Genomic DNA, 24,512 nt, shown 5'->3' on the forward strand with positions numbered 1-24,512 from the left:
CAGAGTGGTAGAGGAAAATATTGGTAAAGAAAATGAGAGGTATGTAGGAAAGTTATGAAAAGAGAATTAGTTAGTTGATAAAAGTGGCACTAAAATATTCCTTAAATGTATTTTTTACTTTTAACATAACTTTTAAGGTAACTCTTAAAATTAAAATTGACCAAATTATAAAAGTAGTAAAAAACCTCACTAAAGAACCTCGCTCCTTAAAAGTTAAAATTGGTCAAGTGGAAGCTAATGACTCCATGTAACATCAAGAAACAATAAAACAAAATCAAGAGAATAAAAAAAAGGAAGAAAATATGAAATATAATAATATAAAGAAAAAACAGTTGACCCTGAAAATAGTTTAGAAAAGATAATTTAATAATTATCAAACTACCCAAAATCCATGATATAATAAAAAAAAGAGCCTAGACATCATATTTAAAGAAATTTTAAAGGAAACCAGAAGGTAAAGTAGAAATTGATATAATCCACTGATCGCTTCCTAAAAGAAATATCAAAATGAAAATTTCCAGGAATATTATAGCCAAAGTCCAGAATGGGCAGTTTTCAGAGAAATAATTCAAAGATATCAATAGTCATGTGAAAAAATACTCTAAATCACAAATAATCAAAGAAATACATATTGAAACTGAGGTACCACCTCACACCTATCAAATTGACTAACATGACAGAAAGGGAAAATGACAAATGTTTAGAGGGGAAGTAGAAAAATAGGTACACTTAATGCACTGTTGGTGAGGCTATGAATTGGCCCAATCATTTTGGAGAATAATTTGAACTATACCCAAAGGGCAATAAAACTGTGCATACTCATTGACCCAGCAATACCACAACTAGTTCTATACCTAAAGAGATCAAATAAAAAGGAAAGGCACTCATATATACAAAAATATTTAAATCAGCTCTTTTTGTGGGGTCAAAGAATTAGAAAATGATGGCATACCTAGCAACTGAGAAATGGCTAAATAAATTATGGTATATCGTTGGATACGATGCTATTATGCTGTAAGAAATTATGAAGGGGATAGTTTCAGAAAAAAAATTAGAAGAAATAAAAGCTGATGTAAAAAGTGAGCAAAAGTAAAGGACAATGTAAACAGTAACAGCAATGTTATAACAATAATTAACTGTGAGAGATTTAGCAACTCTAATCAATATAATAATCCACAGTTCCAAAAGACTCATGATGAAAAATGTTATTCACCTCCAGATAGAGAACAGATGCAGATTGAAATACAGACTGAAGTATATTTTTCTTTCTTTATTTTTACTTTTATTCATTCTTTCATCTGTTCATGATTTATTTATTTTGTACCAAGGCTGATGTGGAATATGTTTTGCCTGATTTCATATATATGATGGGTATCATATTTCTTGCCATCTCATTTGTTTGAGGAGGGGCTGGAGGGAGAGAATTTGGAATTTAAAATAAAAATCAAATAAAAGTTTTTTTAAAAGCCACCTTCATATGAAAGTTCTTCTACTCCTGATCATTTTAGTTGTGCTTCTCTGCACTTCCTCCCATTTCATTACATAAAAACTGCTTATAATTTTTCTACTGATGTAGTATGGTTTTGTACAAAGGCAAGATTCTGCTTTCTGTTCTTTAATAGCACCTTTTCCATGGTCACTAAGTTAATAACATGTGTGTGTGTGTGTGTGTGTTTACTGGAGTAGTATCTTTGCTTGTATGTACTCAGTCTACAATTACTTTAATTCTTTGGGCAAAGAAAAGAACAATTAATGCATTTGCTGACAAAAGATCTTGGCAGGCTAGAACAATGGGTTGAATCTAACAGGATAAAAATGAATATGGATAAATATATAGATCCGTGCTTGGATTTTTTAGAAATCAGCCACACATATACAAGACAGAGGAGACATGACTAGACAATAGTCTATTTGAAGGAATTAGAAGTTTTCATTGATTACAAGCTCACAATGGGTCAACATTGTGATATAGTAGTCAAACAGAGCTAATTTTAATGTTTCCTGCATTAATACTGAGCTCCTTGAGGGCAGAGACTGTTTTTGTTTTTCTTTTTATCCCCAGTTCTAAGAGTGGCCCCTGGCACACAGTAGACACTTAATGTTTGTTGACTTAATAGAGTTCAGAACAAGGAAAGTAATAATCCTACTCTAGTCTCCCTGACTCAGCCCACATATGGAGTTTAGTTTAGTTTAGTGTTTAGTTCTTTGTGTTAACATTTAAAGAAGGACTTTGACAGGTCAGTTACTATTAGTCAATGAACATTTATTAAATGTCTACCATGTACCACATACTGTACTAAGTGTTGGAAAGTGGAACTATGTCCAGAAGTTGAGGGGGAAGGTGATAGGACTTCAATCCACACCACATAAAGAAAGTTGAAGGAAATGGAGAAGTCTCACCTAAATTAAAGGAACTTTATAGCTATCTTCAAATTATCAGAAGGGCTATCATTTGGGAGAGGAGTAAGGCTTCATTGGAACATTGATTTAGAGACGGAGGAATCTCTGAGGTTATCTTTCCAGACTCATTTTGTAGTTGAAGATGCAGAACCACAGAAGTGAAGTGATTTCTTCAAGGTCAATGGGCCGTAAAGATCAAATATTTCAAGCTGGAGGGTATTTTAGAGACCACCTAGTTCAAATGTCTCATTTTACAGATGAGGAAAGTGAGGTACAAGGAAGTTAAGTGACTTGCTCAAGATCTCAAAAGTAGTAAGTGGCAGAGGTGAGATTAGAACCCAGTTCCTCTGACTCTAGATCAGTTTTGGTTTCTGCTGTATCACCTTGCCTCTCCTAAAGGTCACATAGGTAGTTAAGTGGCAGAGACAGGATTTGAACCCATGTCCTTTGACTCGCAATCCTTCACTCTTTCTACTGCACCACACTTCTGTGGACTTGTTCTATATAGTTTCAGAAAGCAGAGCTAGGAACAATGGGTAGGATTCTCAATACCAAGAAAACATTTCTAACAAACATCTAAAAATGGAATAGACTGACTTGTGAGGTAATGGCTTCTATGTTGCTACTAGAGACATTCATGATAACCAGGGGGTGCCATAGAGTGGATTCATTCAACAACTTATGGATTGAGCTAAAAAGACTCTAAAATTTCCCCCAACTCTAAGAATCTGTGGGGTTCGAGTTATGGCTTAGAGTTTACCACCTTCTAAGTCAAATCTAGGTTGTTAGGGTTTTTTTCCCCCCACATGCACTGTCTTACTTGTTTCCTAAATGAAGCCCATCTAAAAAGGTCACCAATAGCATTAACATTGCTAATCTTCCAAAAGTTTATTCCTATCATCTCAGTAGTTTTGTTTATCTAGAAATTGCTTTGTGTTAGCTACAAACTAGAATACTTTGTTATGTATTCCCCTTAGGATTTGCCATCTACTGACTGGTCCGTGGGTGATTACCTTTCTCCATTTGTAGAAATGCTTGTTTTCCGTAACTATTACATTGTTTAGTATTTGTCTAAAAAAGAAATTAAAAAGCCTCCAGTCCCATGACAACTGCCCATTGTAACTCAGGCTTTTTTTTTTTAATAATTTTTCATGTAGAAATTTTTCAAGGCTTTTTTTTAAGTTGAACTGTGTCAAAGCCACTGGTTCATACTTACATGCTTTTTGGTCTCCTAAAAGAGTAGGAGTAGTTTAGTGAAGAATAATTACCCCACCTACAACCCATGTGACCTTTATCTTAAGCAATAAAAAATCCTAGAAACAGTTTAATCCAACCTCCACATTTTACAGATATGGAAACTAAAGCTGAAAGACATGAAAAAGGTTGTCCAATATCTCTTAACTAGTTAATGACATTTTAGAACATTGATCTCCAAACTCCTCTTGTAGGGTTTGCTTGTTCTCCTCTCCCCCACTATACCATCTGTTTGCTGATTCTGCTTTATTATTCTTCCCATACCTTGCCAGATATAGGAGGGAGACTCACCTGCCTATGGCCCCCAGGGTCCTCTTCAGAGCCCTCTAGCATATAACTTTCTTGGAGTTGTCTACCTGAGCTTATGCATGGCCACTGTAGAAGTCATGGCCAGGGTGAAAGGAGACATCGGCCACTCTTGTCCCCAGTAGAAACTGTAAAGAATCAAAACTAAACTGAATTTTGTTGTGTGGAAGGAATATTTGTATTGGCAAAAGAAGACTAGCTCCAGAGTTCTAGGGCCTGGGATCAAATGCTACATCTTCTGCTTGCTATTCATGTGACCTTGGGCAAATTACCTAATCTTTATGGGCCTCACTTGTAAAATGAGCAGTTGGATTTGATGGTGTCTAAACTCCCTTCTCACTCCAGATCTATGATCCTATGATGCTGATGGGCATGCCATTCTATGATAGAATAAAATAGTAACTGGTGAATAAGTCCAAAACATTTGACATTCAACCTTTTTGCTCATGAAGAGGCTGTCAGAATGGGGCTGGGGTTGTATGTCTGTGCTTGCCATCAATTGTTATGTTGCATACAAGTCCTGCACTTATAATCTGAAACAGCTACTGGGAGATGCTTCCCCTCCCCCTAACCACAATAAATCTAGGTATGGAAGTTAAGTTGACTTATTCATTGGCTTGGGCTTCTTCCTTTATCCTTTTTAACATATATCCATGTTAGTCCTCTTCTGATTTTTCAAAAATATCCCCTGACTCTCTTATATATAATCAAATTTCCTTCAAAAACTATTTATGCTTAAAATAACAGACACCCCTCCCCCAATATACACCTACCAGGTTCCTTTGTGCAAGGTACACTTACCAAGAATATAGTTCCTTTTGGTGCAAAGCCTGTGATTACCCTCTAGCTTTCCTTTCTTATTTTTCTCTTTACTTAGTTGTATACATATTACTTTCCCACCAAACACTAGTATGAACAATGTAATAGTCTTCACTTCAGCAGACATATGACACTTAACCACTAACCATCATGCCACTCCTTCTTCAATATTAATAAGGACTTATGAGAACACATACAAATTCCTCAATCTGAAATTCAAGGTCCATCATCATTAGGACCTACTTTACTCATCTAGCCTCATCTCCCATCAGACCACAAACAAACCCTCTAAATACTGAACTCCTTACAGAGCTCGGACCCACTTTCTTTTCAACTTTTGCTCATGGTTATGCCCTCACCAAAATGCACTCCCCTTCTTCATTATCAGTGCAAATTCTACTTATCTCTAAGTCTAACTCAAGGCTTACCTCTTCCATTAAGCCTTTTGCAGTTTCTCCAGGTCATCCACATTCATCGACAGGATAGAATTTAGAACTGGAACAAGTTTAGACATCATGTAACCCATCCTATCCCCCATTTTAAAATTTAGAAATCCAAGCCTAGAAGCTATTTGCCCACAGTTATACAATTAGAAAGTAGGAGAGCTTGGATTTGAATCCCGACTCTCAGGCTAGTGCTTTTTTCACTGTATTATTGACTTCTCCATTCTGTGAACTACCATAGTACTTTTGATCTGTCCTACCCAGCAGTTGATTCCTGATTCATAATCCTCTTTAATTTATTCAATAAATATTTTTGATCATCTACAGTGTATAATGTGCTGAACAAGGTACTGTGAGGGATATAAAGGAGAATGTGACCCAGTCTTTGCTTTCTTGGAATTTATAGTAGAGTATTAACTGTTCTATGTGTACATATGTATTTTCTTCCCAGCCATACTGTAAGCTTGCTGAAGTCAGGGACCATATTCTCCCCACGGGCCTCAGTTTCCTTACTTGTAAAATGAGGGGGTTAGATTTCTTGGCCTCTGAAGTCCCTGTAACTCTTAATCTGCGATTCTATGATCCTAGGAGGCTTGTTTTCTACCACAGATTGAACCAATGATTGGGCCCAAACAATTTGTCATCTACATTTTCCTCATAAAGAAGCTGTGAGAATGGGGCTGGGGTAGGATGTCTGAGCTTGCCAAGAATGGCTATGTTGCATAGGAGTCCTATGCTAACAATGTAAAGTAGTTCTTAATCCTCTGGAGCTACTAGCATAAGGATGAGCACACAGTACTTTTGGCCTTGATTCTTTCAGAGCATATATCACCTATTGATGACATACATACCTTAAACTCCTTTTCAATGTTTGCCAGCACTGCCAGCTCATTGCTAAGTTCTAGGGCCGTCATGACAGGATCTTCACTAGACAATGACAAATAAGCAGGACTTGCCAGACCCCTATAGGCATTAATTCGGGATCTTGAGTGACTGAAAGAGTCATGTTTCTGCTTCTGGTTGCATTCACTACACTTGCAGAAATAGTCATGAGGCCTTTCAATCCGGGCTCCTTTCCTCAAAAGAGTGTGCACAATTTCATATTCCTGGCAGTGAGCAGCCAGAATGATGGGAGTAACGTCATGAGAGAACCGGGTTCCATCTTCATCATAGGCATAAAAGTCATCATGCTGGATTTCTGACTGGCTAGGGCTTGTTGCCAGCCTCTTGCCCTCAGCAAAAGCAGGATGGTTTAAGATTGCTTCAACAATCCGAACATAACCTTTACTAATTGCCAGGAGCAAGGCATCCCCAACCCGGGACAAATTTTCTTTCTTAAGCAAAAGTTCAGTAATTTCCAGATGCTCATTGGCCACAGCCAGCTGCAAAGCATTCTGGCCCATGTAATCCACACAGTTCACATTGAGTGAGAGGCATTCTTCTAGCATCTTTCGCACTACAGGAATGTTACCATACTCTGCTGCATCTAAAAAGCGTTCCTCCTCAATAGACAGGCTTGTTGAGTGGTCATTGAACATATATGCTGGTCCTCGATTTGCTAACCTTCTCCCTTTCTCTCGGAGGATGGTCTGTCGACGATGGGCCAGTCTGTTGTCAGTGCCCCGACTGCATTAAAAAGAAAAAAATTGCAAACAAATCAAATTATGTGCATTTTAGTGTACTGTGGGACCTGTGACTCACCTGATAAATCCTGAGGTATTTTAGACAGCTGTATCATTATATCTGGACTAACACTATTATTAAATTAAAATGCACTAATTTGTTAATGGATTGACAGAGACTATCCTTAAGAATATGAAGCAATTTATTTAAAACACCCAAATTGAAAATGCCATCAAAACCCACCTATATAGATCATGTGGAAGGCAGGGTGGATTTAATTAACAAATCCTTCTAGAAATAAATATATCCCCATATATACATTACATATAATATATTATATATAAATATATAATATTAGATATATGTTATATAGTTTACATATGATACTACATATCATATATTATATATCACTCTTAACACTGTAAGCACCAGCATATAAAATGTATTATTTATAAAAATTATTATTTTACTAATGTGAATTTTCTAAATAATTAAAGAATGAATATCATTTCCAATGAAAACACTGACACAACTCACTTCTATAGATTATGAGGGCATTTAAGAGAAGCATTGTGGGTGTGAGAAGTTTGCAACACATAACACATACAGACCTACAAAGAAGAACTACAGTAAGAATGTTATCAAAGAAATGGATGATGGAAAAAGAGGGCAGAAAGATCTCATGGTGAAAGGGATCAGCTCTTTTCTCTTCCCTCTCTATACTATTTCATTTAGTGATCTCATCAGCTCTCATATCTTTAACTATTCTCTCTATGTAGATTATTCTCAGATTTATTTGCCCAGCCCTAACTTATCTCTTGAGTTCTAGTCTCACATCTCTTACTGTCTACAGACAAACTATATGTCTTCTAGATATCTTAAACCCAAAATGCTTAAAACTGAGCTCATCTTTTTTGTCAAACTGTTCTCTCTTTCTAACTTCCCTATAATTGTGGAGATTGCCACTATTCTCCTACTCATCCAGGATGGCAAACTCATTGTCATCCTTGCCTTTTCACTCTTTCAACCCTTGTATCCAATCAGTTCCCAAATCCTGTAGTATATCCCTTCACAACATCTTGACCATATGCCCACTTCTCTCCTCTGACACTGCCACTATTCTGGCACAGACCCTCATCAATTTACCACCTAGACTATTGAAAAAATCTGCTGTGGTTGTTCTCCTTGCCTCAGATCTCTCCTTACTATATAGTACATCCTCTACTCATCTATCAAAGTCTTTTTCCCAAAATATAAGCTTGTCCATGTCATCTCCTTCTTCAATCAACTCCAGTATTCCTCACTGTCTTCCAGAATCAAATATAAAATTATCCATTTTGTTTTTAAAGTCTTCCATAACCTTTCCCTTTTCTACCTCTATAATCTTCTTACTCTTTACCCCTTCCATACCTCCCCAAATACCCTGCAATACAGTAACATTGCTCTCTTTGCTGTTCCTCATTCTCAACAATTTATCTCCCAACTCTGGATGTTTTCATTTTCTGTCCTCCATACCTGGAACTCTCTCTCCTTATCCTTAATATCCCTGACTTCTTTTAAGTACCAACTAAAATTCTACTTTCTGGAAAAAAAAAACAACAAGAAAATTGATAAGCCATTGGTTAATTTGTTTTTAAAAAGAAAGTAGAAAATCAAATTACCAGTATTGAAAATGAAGAGGGTATATACACCACTACTGAAGAAGAAATTAAAGCAATCTTCAGGAGCTATTTTGCCTAATTATATGCCAATAAAGCTTACAATCTAGGTGAAACAGATGAATATTTACAAATATGTAAATTGCCCAGATTAACAGAGGAGAAATAGAATATTTAAATTATCTTAGAAAAAGAAATTGAAAAGACATTAATAAGCTCCCCAAAATAAAAAATGCCCAGGACCAGATAGATTTACAAGTGAATTCTACCAAATATTTAAGGAAAAAAGTAATCACAATACTAATTATACCATTTGAAAGAAGTAGGTAAAGGAGTTCTACCAAACCTTTTCTATGACACAGATATGATGCTGATACCTAAACCATTAAGAACAAAAACAGAGAAAGAAAACTATAGACCAATTTCCCTAATGAATATTGATGAAAAATTTAAATAGAATACTAGCAAGGAAATTACAGAAATATGTAACAAAGATCATGTACTATGACCAGTGTGATTTATACCAGGAATCCAGGGCCAGTCCAATATAAGGAAAAAATAAATATAATGTCCATATCAATAATAAAAACAACACAAATCATATGGTTATATTAGTCATATAATCATACGATTATACAAAAAAGCTTTTGACAAAATACAATACCCATCCCTATTGAAAACACTAGAAAGCAGAGGAATAAATGGAGCCTTTGTTAGACTGATAAGTAATATCTATCTAAAACCAAGAGCAAGCTTTATCTGTAATGAGGATAAACTAGAAGTCTTCTCAGTAAGATCAAGGGTGAAGCAAAGACGTCCATTTTCACCACTATAATTCAATGTTATATGCTAGCTATAGCAATAAGAAAAGAAAAAAATTGGAGGAATAAGAATAGGCAATGAGGAAATAAAATAATCACTCTTAGCAATGACATGATGATATACTTAGAGAATCCTGGAGAATCAACTAAAAAACTAGTTGAAACAACTAATAGCTTTATCACAGTTGCAGAATATAAAATAAACTCCCATAAATCATCAGTATTTCTATGTATTACCAGCAAAACCGACACGAAGAAATAGAAAAAGAAATTCCCTTTAAAATAACTGCAGACAGTATGAAATGCTTGGGAGTCTTGGCAGGTGCCAAGACAAGCATTTTACAAACAAATTGTATAACCAATTACATAAAACCAGAATACTTTTCTCACACACACACACACACACACACAAAATCTAAACAATTGGAGAACTATTCATTGCTCTGACTAGGTTGAGCCAATAAAATAAAAATGGCAATTCTACCCAAGTTAATTTACTTTTTCATTGCAATGCCAAGCAAATACCAAAGAATTATATAAAAAGATAGAAAAAAAATAAAATTCATCTGAAAGAACAAAATGTCAAGAGCATCAAGGGAATCAGGGAAAAAATATGAAAGAAGGCAGTCTAGAAGTGCCATACTTCAAACTATATTACAAAACAGTAATTATCAAAACTGGGCATGGACCAATATCTTACACCATATAGCAAAATAAAGTCAAAATGGGTAAATCATATAGACATAAAGGGTGATATTACAAGTAAATAAGGGAAGTATAGAAAATTTTATCTGTCAGATCTATGGATAACAGAACAGTTTATGACCAAACAAGAGTTAGAGAAGAACATGGGAAGTAAAATGGATAATTTCAATTATATTAATTTTTTTTAAAATTGCACTGCAGCCAAAATTAGAAAGAAAGCAGGAAACTAGGGGAGAAATTTTACATTAAATTTCTCTGATAGAGGCCTCATTTCTCAAACTGAGCCAAATTTATAAAAATAAGAGCCATTCCTCAATTGATAATTGGTCAAAGTATATGAATAGATTTTTTTTTTTGCTTTTAGGCAATTGGGGTTAAGTGACTTGCCCAGGGTCACACAGCTAGTACATGTCAAGTGTTTGGTCTGAGGCCAGATTTGAACTCAGGTCCTCCTGACTTCAGGGCCAGTGCTCTATCCACTGCGCCACCTAGCTGCCCCTTGAATAGATATTTTTCAGAAGAAGAAATCAAAGCTATCAATAGTTACAGGAAAAAATACTCTGAATCACGACTGATTAGAGAAATGTAAATTAAAATAACTTTGAAGTATTACCTCACGCCTATCAAATTGGCTAACATTACAGAAAGGGAAAATTATAAATGCTGGAGGGGATATGAGAAATAGAGAAACTAATGCACTATTAGTAGAGCTGTGAACTGGTCTAAACATTAAGGACTACAGTTTGGAACTATACCCAAATGCCTATAAAACTATGCATAACCTTTGACCCAGCAATACCACTACTAGGTCTGTATCCCAAAAAGATCAAAAAAAGGAGAAAGGACCTACTTGTACAAAAAATATTTGTAGCATCTCTTTTTGTGGTGACAAAGAATTGGAAATTAAGATGGTGCCCATCAACTGAATGGCAAAACAAATTATAGTATATGATTGTGATGAAATACTATGGTGCTATTAGAAATGATGCACAGAATGGTTTCAGAAAAACCTGGGAAGATTTATATGAACTGATACAGAGTGAAGGGAGCAGAACCAGGAAAACATTGTACACAGTAACAGAAATACTACAACAATAATCAACTCTGAAAGCCTTAGCTACTCTGATCAAGACAATGATCTAAGACAATTCCAAAAATATTTTCCACTTCCATTGATCAGCTGTATGCAGATTAAAGCTTTTTCACCATCTTTATTTTGCTTGACTTTTTGTTATCGATGTTGCAACATGGCTAATATGGGAATATGTTTTGCATGACTTTGCATTTATAATTGACTTCATATGACATGCCTTTTTAGTGGGTAGAGGAGGGGCTAAAGGAAGGGAAAGAATTTGGAACTCAAATTTTTTGAAAAATGTATGTTACAAATAAATGAATACAAATAAAATAATATAAAATTCCACCTTCTTCAAGAAACATTTCCTAACTCCACTTAACGCTAATGTCTTCCATCTGTTGATTATCTTCCATTTTTCTTATATTTATCTTATTAAATAGTTGTTTGCACGTCGTTTTCTCCATTAGATTGAAAGTACCTTGAGAACAGGGACTCTCTTATTTTCTTTGTATCCCTGCTGCTTAGCACAATGTCTAGCATATAACAGGGCTTAATAAATGTTTATTGACTGACTGACTGACTATGGCTCAGTCTCTTGCTTGCCAGAAACCTCAGGGTCATTTCTAAGGACAACAAAGACTTCAAACCCAAATACTCCTTCCATCTAAATGTTATCTTTCCCTATTAGAATGTATGCTCCTGGAAAGCAGGGACTTCCTTACTTTTGAATATGTGTCTCTAGCTCTTAATACAATGCTTGGCGCTTAAGTAAGTGCTTAATAAGTGAATTTTCATTCTTTCCATTTTTGCTCTGTAGTTCTTTGCTGTATTTGTCCCAAATCCCCAATTAATATTGGCCGAAGTATCCTGATGTACATTAACTGAAAGCTGGCTTCTGCAGCTTGCAGCTCCACAATAATTCCCATTAAATTTACACACAGGGTCCTGAAGGAGTTTCCTGCCATTTTAGTACATGATTATTAAAAGCCAATATGAGCTAGAGATATTTTTTAACAAGCTAGCAAGTCACCAGTATTTATCTTTGCATAGATAATATCAGAAAAGGCAACAGCTGGTAAACAGCAGTTTAACTAAGAAGTCAGGTGTGCAAGTCAGAGGAATGATTGAAAGGCTCTATTGACCTGCGACAGGATGGTAACATTTAACAAGATTCATCTTCAGACAGAGTTTGCATGACTTGGTGTATGTTATGCCATGTTAACTAACAAGGGCATTCATCCCATGACTTTCTGTTCTTGTTGATCTATTCTCTCTTTTGTTTTAGCTCTCATGCCCTATCTAGGAGTGGGGGTGGGGATTAGTTAAGCCTGTGGTCTCTGAGTAGATCCCAACTTCCAACAGATCCCAAATTGTTAATAATTTGAGCTCCTATTCAATTTTCAGATTTTCTTAAGATATTCTTTTTCCTTTAACGTCTCTTCTTCTCCCTGTTCTTTTTTTTTCTGTTAACTGACCTTTTGATAACTTATCTGGCCTTGCAGTTCCTCTCTTATAGTATATTCATTTCCTTTCTCAGATCCTGTGGCAAACACAAGGAGCCTTAAAGATAGAGGGTGTGGGGACATGGAGGGAGTAGGTTCTTAGGCTGGAGGGAACTTTTCTGAGGAAGAAAAGAAATGTGAAACTAGAAAATAAAGGAACTGAAGGCAGGAATAAAGGAGAATTGTCAATACCAGGAATGAGAGGGATGCAGAGAATATTTCTTGTGTGGTGGGTAAAATGGAAATAACATGGATTCTGGAATCAGTCTATGAATCACTAAACATGTATTAAGCACCTACTATTGCTAGGCATTTAGCTAAGCGTTGGGGACACAAAGAAAGGGAAAAGACAGTCCCTGTTTTTGAGGAGGTCACAATCCACTAAGGGAAACAAATGCAAACAGTTATGTACCAAAATGCTATATACATTTTAATTGGCAATAATGAACAGAGAGAAGGCATTCTAATTAAGAGTTGAAAAAGGCTTTCTCTAGCAGAGGACCTATACTGCCTCTGATGCTTAGTACCTGTGTGGCTTTAGACAACTCACTGAACTGAGTTGGGCAATTCCTAGTTAACTCAGTGGTAAAATGGGAACGTTGGACTAAATACCCTCCGAGGTCCCTTCCAGCGCTAGATTTGTGAAACTAAATTGATTTTTTAAAAAAATTTCAGATGTGGAAGTGGACATTTCTGTTATTCTTTGCATCTATCTTTTTTCCCTAAGTCATAGTTAAATCAGGTATAATCACTGTTCATTTAAAAATGAGTATGCTATAATCTTTTGATAGTTCTGAATTTTGGCTATAACGTTCCTTGGAGTTTTTATTTTGGGATCTCTTTCCCGAGGTGTTTGATGGATTCTTTCAATGCCTATATTGTCCTCCAGGATATCAGGGCAGTTTTCCTTGATAATTTCTTAAAAGAACTTGTCCAGTTCCTCCTTTTGATTATGGCTTTCTGGTAGCCCAACAATTCTTTCATTGTCTCTCCTGGATCTATTTTCCAGGTCAGTTGTTTTTCCCATTGTGTGGGACAGCAACCCTAACCCAAATTAAATTCAGAGACTTCTCAAGGTGGAAGGCAAAGGTTACCTTTATTACAATCTCTTGAGATGGCTGTCTGCTCCTTCCATGCACTTGGAGAGAGAGAGAGAGACCGTGTAATAGGGGCTGCCTTATAAAAGTAAATCTCCGCCCACCACGCAAAGTCTCCACCCACTACTCAAACAAGTGTCCACCCACCACCATCCCTTACCCCCTTAACTGGGGATGGGCTTACATTCTAAGATCAGAAGTTTCTTCCTATCCCCTTAACTGGAAGGTGGGGCTTACATTCTAGGCCCAAAATTCAAAGACAAGGAAAGAGGTGGGAAGCCAAAGGCAAAGGCTCAGGTTGGGGGTGGGGCAGGGCTTATTCTTTCTGTTACATTCTTTAAAACAGGGTCTGAGCAGGGGAGGATTTTGAAAATAATAATAAAAAATTATTGACCTTGAGGAGGCTTCACTTCTGAGAGTTCATCTCTCACACCATGAAGTATTTTACATTTTCTTCTGTCTTTTCATTCTTTTGAATTTGTTTGATTGATTCTTGATGTCCATAGAGTCATTGCTTCCAATTGCCCAATTCTAACTTTTAAGTACTTGCTTTCCTCAGTTAGTTTCTGTACTTCATTTTACATGTTGCCAATTATACTCTTTAAGGAGTTGTTTTCTTCAGTGGATTTTTGTATCTCGTTTTCCATTTGTCCAGTTCTACTTTTTAAGCAGTTGTTTTCTATTTCCAAGCTGTTGGAAAGCTCTTTTTTCATAATTCTCTTGAATCACTCTCATTTCTTTTCCCAATTTTTCTTCCACCTCTGTTATATGATTTTTTAGCTCCTTTTTGAGCTCCTCCATGAGTTATTTCTAGGCTTGAGACAACTTCTCATTTTTCTTTGGGGTTTTACTCACAGGTGTTTTGACATTGTTGTCCTCTTCCGAGTTTGTGTCTTGATCTTCCCCGTCACCATAATAACTTTCTATGTCAGATTCTTTTGTTGTTGTTGTTATTGTTTTGCTCATCCTTTTTAGCCTTTTCCCTTTCTTTGCTGTTCTTGATCTCTGCTCCCAGGGTAGAAGGGGCACTGTCTCAGGCTTCTTGTGCCAGGGATTGCAGGTGCTGCACTGATGTTGCCCTGAGGCCCATGGGGGACCCTACTGTCTGGTGCTGCACTGAAGGGGTGGTGTAGGGGGTGGCTGGTGCTACTGAGGCTGTAGTGGTCTGGCAGCTTACATGGTATTGAGTCTGGGTCCTCCTGCTCATGTCTGAGGCTGGTGGAGTGTTTCTGCATTTCCCCGGGGCTACACTGAAGCATGTGGTGGTTCTGCCTGTTCCCTTCGTTGTGCTGAGGCACATGGGTGGTATGGTGTTGGCATTTGTCTGCTTCACTGTACTGGGGCTCAGGATCTACTGCTGGTTTGCTGAGGTGGGGCTTTTGCTGGCTGGCTGGGGTGCTTCCTGTCCTGGCCTGCATTCTCCTTTTACCTGAGTGAAACGGACCTTTCCTGCTGATCTTCCAAGTTTCTTGGGCTCAAAGATTGTTTCACCTCATCTTTTTGCTGGTTCTGCTGTTCCAGGATTTCTTTGAGGGCGCTATTTTATCATTGTTTGGAGGTGAATATGGGAAAGTTACAGCTGTTTACTGCTTACTCTACCATCTTGGCTCCTGGACGTCTCTCCAGAAATTATTAATACTTATTAAAGCAACTCCAAGGAATCAGTTTAATTAGAAAACTGACTAATCCTAAACAGATATCTTTTATCTTGCTATTCCAATATTGCACATAGTGTTAACCTTTTGATAAGTATGGCATTACATTTCTGCAAAACTCCACTTTTTGTTTCAAAGATATTAATATCTGAATCTTTGTTATCACTAATATTAAGCTTATGCAGTGGGATAAATTCAGGATGTAGTTACATAATGTTAAAAATGGTATCATTTTATTTCTCATCAATGAAAAAGCAAAATACAGGACAGAAGTAGCAAGGCAAACAATGGGCATGGGTTCAAATCTCAATTCTGCCACTGCAAGCTCTGTGACCTTGAGCAAATCACTTCAAATAATTTTTTCATACTATTACAATACTTTAAAGGCTTTTACTTATTTTAAGCTTAAATGTACACTTTAATTTGATTCTTGCCCTGTGAAATAGGTAGTGAGAGTATTTTAAATCTAATTTTATAGCTAGGGAAATCTGAGCTTCAAATGTAAAATGAGACTAAATATACCCAAACTACCTATTTCACAGGGTAACTCTAAGGTTCAAATTTGACAGAAAAAAATAAAATTTATAAAATTATGAATATTATAAAATTATAAAAATTTTTGTAACCTGCAAAATTGCTATATACATGTGAAATTATTATTATTATTATTACTAAGACATTTAGAAACACCAAAACAAAAAATGTGTCAGTAACTGAAGGACATGGCAATTAATTCTAAGAGTAAATGATGACTATACATTGACAGAACAGCTATATTGTTTCTGTTTCTCAGTCCTAACCTGTGATTTCATTAGCATAGGGAGCTCCTGGCTTAAAAATTCTATCAGCCTATGCAGATTAGCAACCAAAGAGTAATTTATGCTTTACTTACCCATGGACACACGAAGGAATTGAGGGGGATTAGGACAAGTGGTTAATTGTGGGAATTGAGTGAACCACACTTCATTTTATGACTCAGTTCTGGAGCTACCTCAGTTCCCTTTCTATTCAATTATGGGTCTAATCCAACTTCTGTCTTGTAACAAAACTTTATTCAATTGTGAGAATTAGTAGAAAACCTTATCGTATTGTTTGAACCTAGCCCTGTGTAGCTGGGAAACTGGACCACCTGTCCCTACTGTTTAAAGACACTTAACTAAGGACCTAATTTATCCTGGCCAGAAATCTGGTCCGATTCAAAGATTGGCACGAAGAGATTTCTCAAAATTGTACATCTCAAGCAATCCATATGTTTTATCTGAAAACTGGTCCTGTACAGATCAATCAGTTATTGCTTCCCTATTGCTTTGATTGTTTACAGATACTTTGGGGAGTGGGAAGCTTCCCTTTCTGATTTCAGGGAATTTCACCTGTTCACTCTCTCCTTTCCAACTTGGAAAATTCCCAATTTTTCCTCCAATTAGAAATCAGATTGCCTAATATATTGTTTTGTTTTAATTAATTGGTTGTATATGATTGTTTCAATGTATAAAAGTCTGTCTCCTATATTCAGCATCCATCCCTGGTCCCGGTTTGTTGGATGATTAAGCAAACCTTGCTAAAGAAACCTATATGCTCACAAGATCTTTTTTCCCTCAGTTATTTCATCTTTCATCTGCCACACAGAGTTCGTACCTGTTAGAGCTTAAACGTAGGTCTTGACACCAAAGCTAACTCTCAATACCTATGATCAGTTTTGCTTTACAAACAAGAACATGTTACTTGGCACCAGAGAGCGGGGTTGCTCAATCATCATGTTTCACACAGACAGGAAACTCAGAAACAATATAGCAAGTACCAAAATGTGAAGCCAAGGAAAAGAGACATTAGCTGTTGTAAATGTTGCTCAAAACAATTGTTTGGTACAAAAGACTGTTGGTTGATTGTATTCTCTTCCCGATTCCCTTCTTTCTAAGAAGGAAATCTATTTCTAACGGAGGTAGATTGCTAAGAAACTTATTGCAACGAAATTGCAATATAAAAATATCAAAACATATATTCAAATAAAATTGCATTCATTTCAGTGGTAGTCCAGAATTAACCTCATAGAAAATAACTAGCCCAGTTCAACCCACACATTATATCTGCAACAGGTAGCCAAGCAGGGGGAGAGAAAGGAGGTATACTTTGGAGATGATTTCTATCTGTTAGGAAAAAGCAGTCTCTAAACATTCTCTCCTCAAGTCAATCTGGGTAAACATTTTTCAAGATATAAGTATATTTTTCAGGACATAGAAGAATTAGGAATTGTCCTGGTGATCTCAGAAATTTCTTAGTTCTACTAAGAAAATAAAACGTAGATTTTTACCTACCTCATTTTTTGCAGTCCTTTTCATGCTGGAGAAATAGAACTGATATATCTCTGTATACCAGGAGAGCAAAAGTGAAAAAAAAAATCCACTTCGTCTGGGAAGCCAACAATGCAAATTAGTATGAGACTAAGATAGACTGGATATGCTCTATTACTTGAGCCTAGAGCACATGCTGTAATTTCATCTATTTCCTTTTGGAAGAAAAAAAAATGCACTTCTCTTAAATGTAATTGCTGGTATACGCATTATGCTCAATGATTAAATATTCAGTATAACTGTTTAGTTGTCACTGAAAAAAAAATGTAAAAGATCTAGTTCAAACGGCTATATTAGCACATTCTGCTAACAAGTGGAAATGACTTTGGTTATTGTAGTTGCAGTAATTGTCCTCAGATAACTAGAAGGGGAAGGGAGAGCTAATGCCTCAAAAAATGCATTTGAAAGAGACATCGAGAGCAGTTTGAATCAATGTTTTATAGGCATAAAGGAACAAACAGAATTTTGTTTTCTTCTCTCCTCCCACCTTTTTTGCATGTGTGTTGGGAGTGATTTTGTGAGAGAGGAGGGTAAATCTGGGTCTCACTCCTGGACCAGAAGAAAATCAAGTCTTGCCAACAAGCATTTGATTAAGTACCTACTATGTGACTCATTTTGTGTTAAGGATAGGGATAGAGACTGGGTGATTTCCCTGTTGAGGAAACTTACTCTACCAAAGTAGGTCAGTACCTTCTCTGCAACTTATAAGTTTTAAAGGCCTGCCTGTATCATTAAGAGTTTACTTGACTTGTCCAGGATCACAAAGCCACTGTGTCAGAGATAAGTCTTGAACACAGACCTTGTTAGTACCAAGCCCAGATCTCTAACTCCCAACACACATCCAAAAAAGGTGGGAGGAGAGAAGAAAATTTGCTTATTAGATCGTAGAAGAAAAATGGGAAAAATATTATTGAAAAATTCCCTAGATGTTATTTTTATTACTAATGCCAATAACTGTCAAACAAAAAAGTCAATTGCATGGAATAGAATTTGTAGATGACATGAAAACTGGGAGGGATTTTTAATACTGGGAATGAAAGGATGAAGACCCCAACAAGTTTTAGTAGGCTGGAATAATGGATTGAATCTAATAGAATGGACTGATAGGCAAAAAAAAAAAAATTAGGACATAGGTTAAAAAAAAAACAACTTAACTTCAGAAGTATTGACTGGTAGAGAGCAGTACTTGTGAGAATGACCCCAGTACACATGCAAAAAAAGTGGGAAGAGAGAAGAACAAGAAATTCTGTTTGTTCCTTTATGCCTATAAAACAGTGACTCAAACTGCTCTTGATGTCTCTTTCAAATGTATTTTTAAGGCATTAGCTCTCCCTTCCCCCTTCTAATTATCTGATTCAGTCACTACAACTACAATAACCAAAGTCATTTCCACCTGTTACCATAATGTGCTAATATAGCTATGTTTGAACTGGATCTTTTACATTTTACAATTTGGTGGCACAGTGGACAGAGCACTGATCTTAGAATCAGGAAGACTCATCTCTCCGAGTTCAAATATGGCCTCAGACACTTGCTTGCTGTGTGACCCTGAGCAAGTCACTTAACCTCTGTTTGCCTCAGTTTCCTCATCTGTAAAAGGAGCTGGAAAAGGAAATGGCAAATCACTCCAGTAACTTTGATGGGAAAAAAAAACCCAAAATGGGATCACAAAGAGTCAGACACAACTGAAACAACTGAACATAGTACATACACACAGAACTCAAAGTAAGTTGAATGTGATGTGGCTGCCCAAAGACTAAATATGAATTTTTTTCTACATTAATGGGATTGTAGGATCATATATTTAGATCTGAAAGAGACCTTAGAAGTTATCTCATTCAACTACCTCATTTTACAGATGAATTCCCAGGATTGTGTCATTTGTTCACAGACATAGAGTGCTCTGACTTGAAATCTAACTCTTTCCACAATAATAGTAGGATTTTATATGTGTGTGCATCTATACACACATATATACATATATGTGCATATATGTACATACATACATGAAAGGAAATATACTATATATTTACTATATTTAAAGTACATATAGCATATATATTTATAACTATATATGCATATGTGTGTGAACGTGTTATTTGAATGTTTATATATGTGTGTGTGTGTATATGAAAATAACGTCTTACTATACTCTGTCCTGATTAGATTACATCTGGAGTAATGTGTCTAGTTCAAGGCATACATTTAAAGGGGTACATTTGCAAATTTTGTTCATAAAGAGGAGAATGATTAGGATGATGACAAGCTTAAAAACCACATCTTATGAGTAGTGGTAGAAGGAAACGGGTGCTTGCCATACACACAAAAAAAAAGGTAAAAGAAAAAAGAAAAGAAATTAGGATACGTGTTTTCCAGTATCTGCTATGTTGTCATGAGGACAAAGGACTAAACTCTAGGAAGAATGAAGAGATGGAAGAGTCCTTAGAAGCCATCTCATCCAGACCCTTTGTTTTATAAATAAGGAACCTGAGTCCCAGGGCACTTAAATGATTTGCCAAGGGTCATACAGTTAGTAAGCATCCGAGATGGGATTTGATCCGAGGTCCTAACTGTACAGAAGCACTGCTCTTTCCACTGGACAACACTGTCTCCCTATCCACAGGCAAAAATTACAGGGGTGTAAAATTTGGTTCATCATACTTTAGCACTTCAAGGATCTGTAATTTCATCTTCAGTAACCCCTTCACTGATGCAGGTTACAACTCCTAGTAAATTAGCAGGTGTCTTTGTACTTTGGCAAACAAATTCATCCTCCCTGAATGAATGAGGAAGGCTTTTCATCTGATGATGAGCCTCTCTGAACTAGGCTGGTCTTCAGATACACGACTTATATGTCATTATGCCTTTGCAGCTTAGCTCAGTATAACTGGGTTGCATAAGCCTCTTTTAAAAATAAGTAGATCTGTCTCAAAACATAGATTGGACTAATTCTTAAGCTTCCTGTCTCAAGAAATATGTCTTTCCAATGCTGTTGTCGTTGTATAAATTGTTCCACTAGTTTTGCTCATTTAACTCTGCAACAATTTCATAGAAGTCTTCCCAGTTTCCTTTGAAACTAAACATTTCTTAATTTCTTATGGTGTACTAACTTTCAAATAAAAATTTTATGCTATAATTTGTTTAGCCATTCCACAGGTAGGTAGTCACCCCCTTAATTTTGTTTTTTGCTACTATGGAATGAATTCTAATAAACATTTTTGTACATATGGGTTATTTTGTTCATTCTTTATCTCTGGTGTATGGGCCTAATAGTGGCAGTGCTGGGTTTAAGGATATGAACAATTTACTGACTTTTGTGAAGTATCTCTAAATTGTTTTCCATGATGGCTGAGACAATTCATAGCTCCACCAACAATGCATTAATGTGCCTGTTTTCCTAGACCCCTCCAACATCTGTCATTTTCCTTTTTTGCCATCTTTGCCAATTGATATTATAAAGGCAATTTCTGGATAGGGTGAATAAGTTGGAATTGATGACCTTTGGCATTTCCTATAAGTTTCAGGATCTATAATCAGAAAAAAAAAAAAAAGCCTGTGATACAGAGGTGAAAAAAGAATGAGTATGTAATTAAGCAGATGGAGAATTCTAAATGTTCAGGTATAGTCATATATTCTTTTAGAATATATCTCATTCTTTTCTCTAATTCATGCCTCTTTATTTTTCTCTGGTATCCTAATGCATTGAAAATGAAAATATTTCTTTTTTTTTCTTTGAACTCTCTATCAAGATAAGTGTCTGTTCCCTTGTGTTCTGTTTCTTCTTTCAGAATGTGACTAATGTGGAAATATGTCTAGATGATTGCACATGTATAACCTATATCAGATTGCTTGCCATCTTGGGGAGGGGGATGGGAGGGAATGAAAGAGAAAACATTTGAAACTCAAAATCTTATAAATAATGAATGTTGAAAACTATCTTTACATGTAATTGGAAAAAATAAAATACTATTTACAAAAAAAAAAGATAAAGTATCCATCCTTAAAGCTCTTCATGGCCCTCCAAAAGCTTCTTAAAGAAAACTGATTAGAGTTTATGTGATATAAACAAAACAAAGCTCAATTATCTCACCAACACTACACACAAAAATCTTCATTTCTCTGGAAAAAGAGCTACCACCATTCTGTGGGTTGCACAAATTATTTCCCCCTTCATTCTGCAAGCCACCTCTTGAAGACAGATAAACTTTGCTTTCATTAGTTCTTTCTAAAATCACCTGACGAAATAAATGACACTCACCCATAAAATGGCCAATTATTTAACTTCTCACTCTGAATAACATATGATTAGTTTTTAACCTATCTGGTTAGATTTTTTTTCCTTTTTATAAATAGTAACGTCTTGTGAAACATATCCACATTCAATCTTATGCAACCAGCTTTTTTAATGTCTAAGTAAAATCTATCAATCTGCATTACGAGTTAATATTCATATCCATCTTATGACAGACAATTATAGATATTCTAAGAAATCTTCAAGGAAGACATAATTGTGTCACGGAAACATTTGACATTATTACTGGTTCAGTAGGAAAGGGCCAGTTGAAGCTAAGTGTTATCATACCTTCCAGGGTCCCCCTCCCCTACTCTCTTAGCTGAGAACCTTGCCCCGTTTTTCATTGGAAAAAAAAACTCAGGCTATTTGATGAGAGCTCCCTTTTTCTCCCCCTCCTCCTCATCTCTCCTCACTCAAATGCCTTTTCCACTATTTTCTCCTTTACCGCTGTTTCACATGAAGAGGAGGCCCTTCTCCTTTGCAAGGCCGACCCTTCTGCATGAATAAATGATGCTATTCCATCCCATTCTCTCCAGCAGATTGCCCCTGCTCTCATTGCTACTCCCACTAATCTTCAGTCTCTTCATATCTACTATCTCTCTGCTACCTATAAATATGCTCATCTCCCTGATCCTTTAAAAAAAATCCTCTCTTGATCCATCCATCCTTGCTAGTTATCATCCTGTTTTTGTCTTTCCCCCCCTTTTGCGGATAAACTTTTTTCACATTTTAAAATTTAATTTGCATTATTAACATTCTCTCCATCACTTTCTTAAGTCTAGACAATGAACAAAATAATAAATCAAACCCTAACTCATAGTGTTTACTGATTTCCAGATTGTAAATGCTCACACTGAAAATTTATCAATTGGCTCATAAGAGCCTATTTGAGCTGGTTCCATCACACCCCCCGAAGGAGTAGGAGTGATGTGAAATCAGTCTGGGAAGATCAATAAGAGCCAGATTGCAAAGGACCAGAAATACCTAATGGAAATTTGTACTTTGTCCTAGAGCTAAATATGGAGATACTGAAGTCTCTTGGGGAGTGAATGAATGAATAAATGAAAGGGAGAATTGATGAGGGTCCAAACAAGGGTGTCCACATAAGTGAAGAAAATAACATTGATGAAAGAGATGTTGCAAAGGTAGAATAGATATGACTTGGAAAATTATTGGAGTTAAGGGGAAGGAAGAGTTGAGGTTACTGGTGTGAATGGAAGTATAGTGAGTGACTGGAAGGGTAAGTCTCATCCTCTATAGAATCAAGGAAGTTAAGAGAAGTGATGGGTTTCAGAGGAAAGACAATGAGTTCTGTTTTGGATACTTTGAGTTTGAGATGATGAAACTGATGGAACATCTGATAGAACATGTAGGTGGACGTCCAGAAGGAAGTTGATGATATGGAACTGTGGGCTACAGATAGTGACTTCTTCACCATCTGAACAGAGATAATCATTGAACCCATTAGAAATGATGATATTACCAATATATTCATCAATTTTATCACCATTGTCATAACCATCATTATCATCTTTACAGAATTTATCACCATTTCCATACCACCACCATCTCTATCACCAATAATATCACTATTACCACCATCATCTCCATCATGATTTACATTCTCATTACTGAGGCTAGAAGTGGTTAAGTGATTTGCAAAGGGTGACCCAACTGGTAAGTGACCAAGGACATATTTTTATTCACGTCTTTTTAACTCCAAGTCCAGCACTCTACCCACTGTGTTGCCCAGCTGCCTATTACCATTTTCAGCAGCAGCAGCAGCATTATCATCATCATCATCATCATCACTTAACCCTTCTTAGCAATACAAGGATCTAAGATATCTCCAAAGGCCTCAGTGATGGAAAATGCTATCCACATCCAAAGAAAGAACTATGGAATTTGAATGCAGATCAAAGCATACTATTTGGTATTTTTTTTCTTCTGTTGTGTTTTGTTTCCTCTTTCTGGTGGTTCCTCCTATTGGCTCTAATTCTTACTTACAATATCACTAATATGAAAATATGTTTCATAAGAGTGTATATGTATAGTCTATATTAGATTGTGTGCCATCTTGAAGAGGGAGGTAGGGAGGGAGGGAGGGGGAGAAAAATTTAAAACTCAAAAGCTTATGGAAGTGATTGTTGATAAATCAAAATAAATTAATAAAAAAAGTTACAGAAAAAAAAAAAAGGCAAAGACCATGCCTGAATCTCCTTCTGGTGGTGGTGGTGGTGGTGGTGGTAGTGATGCTGATGTGGATAAACTTCTTGAGAAAGTTATCTACAAGCAGTTGTTTCCCTACAATTTCCTCTCCTCTCACTCTCTTCCAAGCCCCCTGTAGTCTGGCTTCTAACCTCATCATTCCACTGAGATAGCTTTGTCTAAAGGTACCAAGAATCTCTTAATTGCCAGCTCTGATGGCCTTTTAAAATCTACATCCTCTCTCAATTTGCATTTTTCTTGACCTTTTTTGCATTTTTTGATGTTAGTGATTTTCCTTTTC

The 24,512-nt window shown here is 36.3% G+C and overlaps 1 protein-coding gene across 1 annotated transcript in view; it reads right to left on the reverse strand.

The window, feature by feature from the left end:
* Nucleotides 1-24,512, reverse strand: part of TRPC6 (transient receptor potential cation channel subfamily C member 6) — a 169,048-nt gene that overhangs the window by 65,411 nt on the left and 79,125 nt on the right. The window contains exon 2 of the mRNA XM_020996177.2: nucleotides 6,074-6,848. Within this exon, the coding sequence (XP_020851836.1) occupies nucleotides 6,074-6,848 (775 nt within the window). The remainder of the gene's footprint in view (nucleotides 1-6,073; nucleotides 6,849-24,512) is intronic.

The sequence above is a fragment of the Phascolarctos cinereus genome, unplaced genomic scaffold, assembly GCF_003287225.1.
Source record: "Phascolarctos cinereus isolate Bilbo 61053 unplaced genomic scaffold, phaCin_HiC Scaffold_726;HRSCAF=1367, whole genome shotgun sequence".
Lineage (NCBI taxonomy): Eukaryota > Metazoa > Chordata > Mammalia > Diprotodontia > Phascolarctidae > Phascolarctos > Phascolarctos cinereus.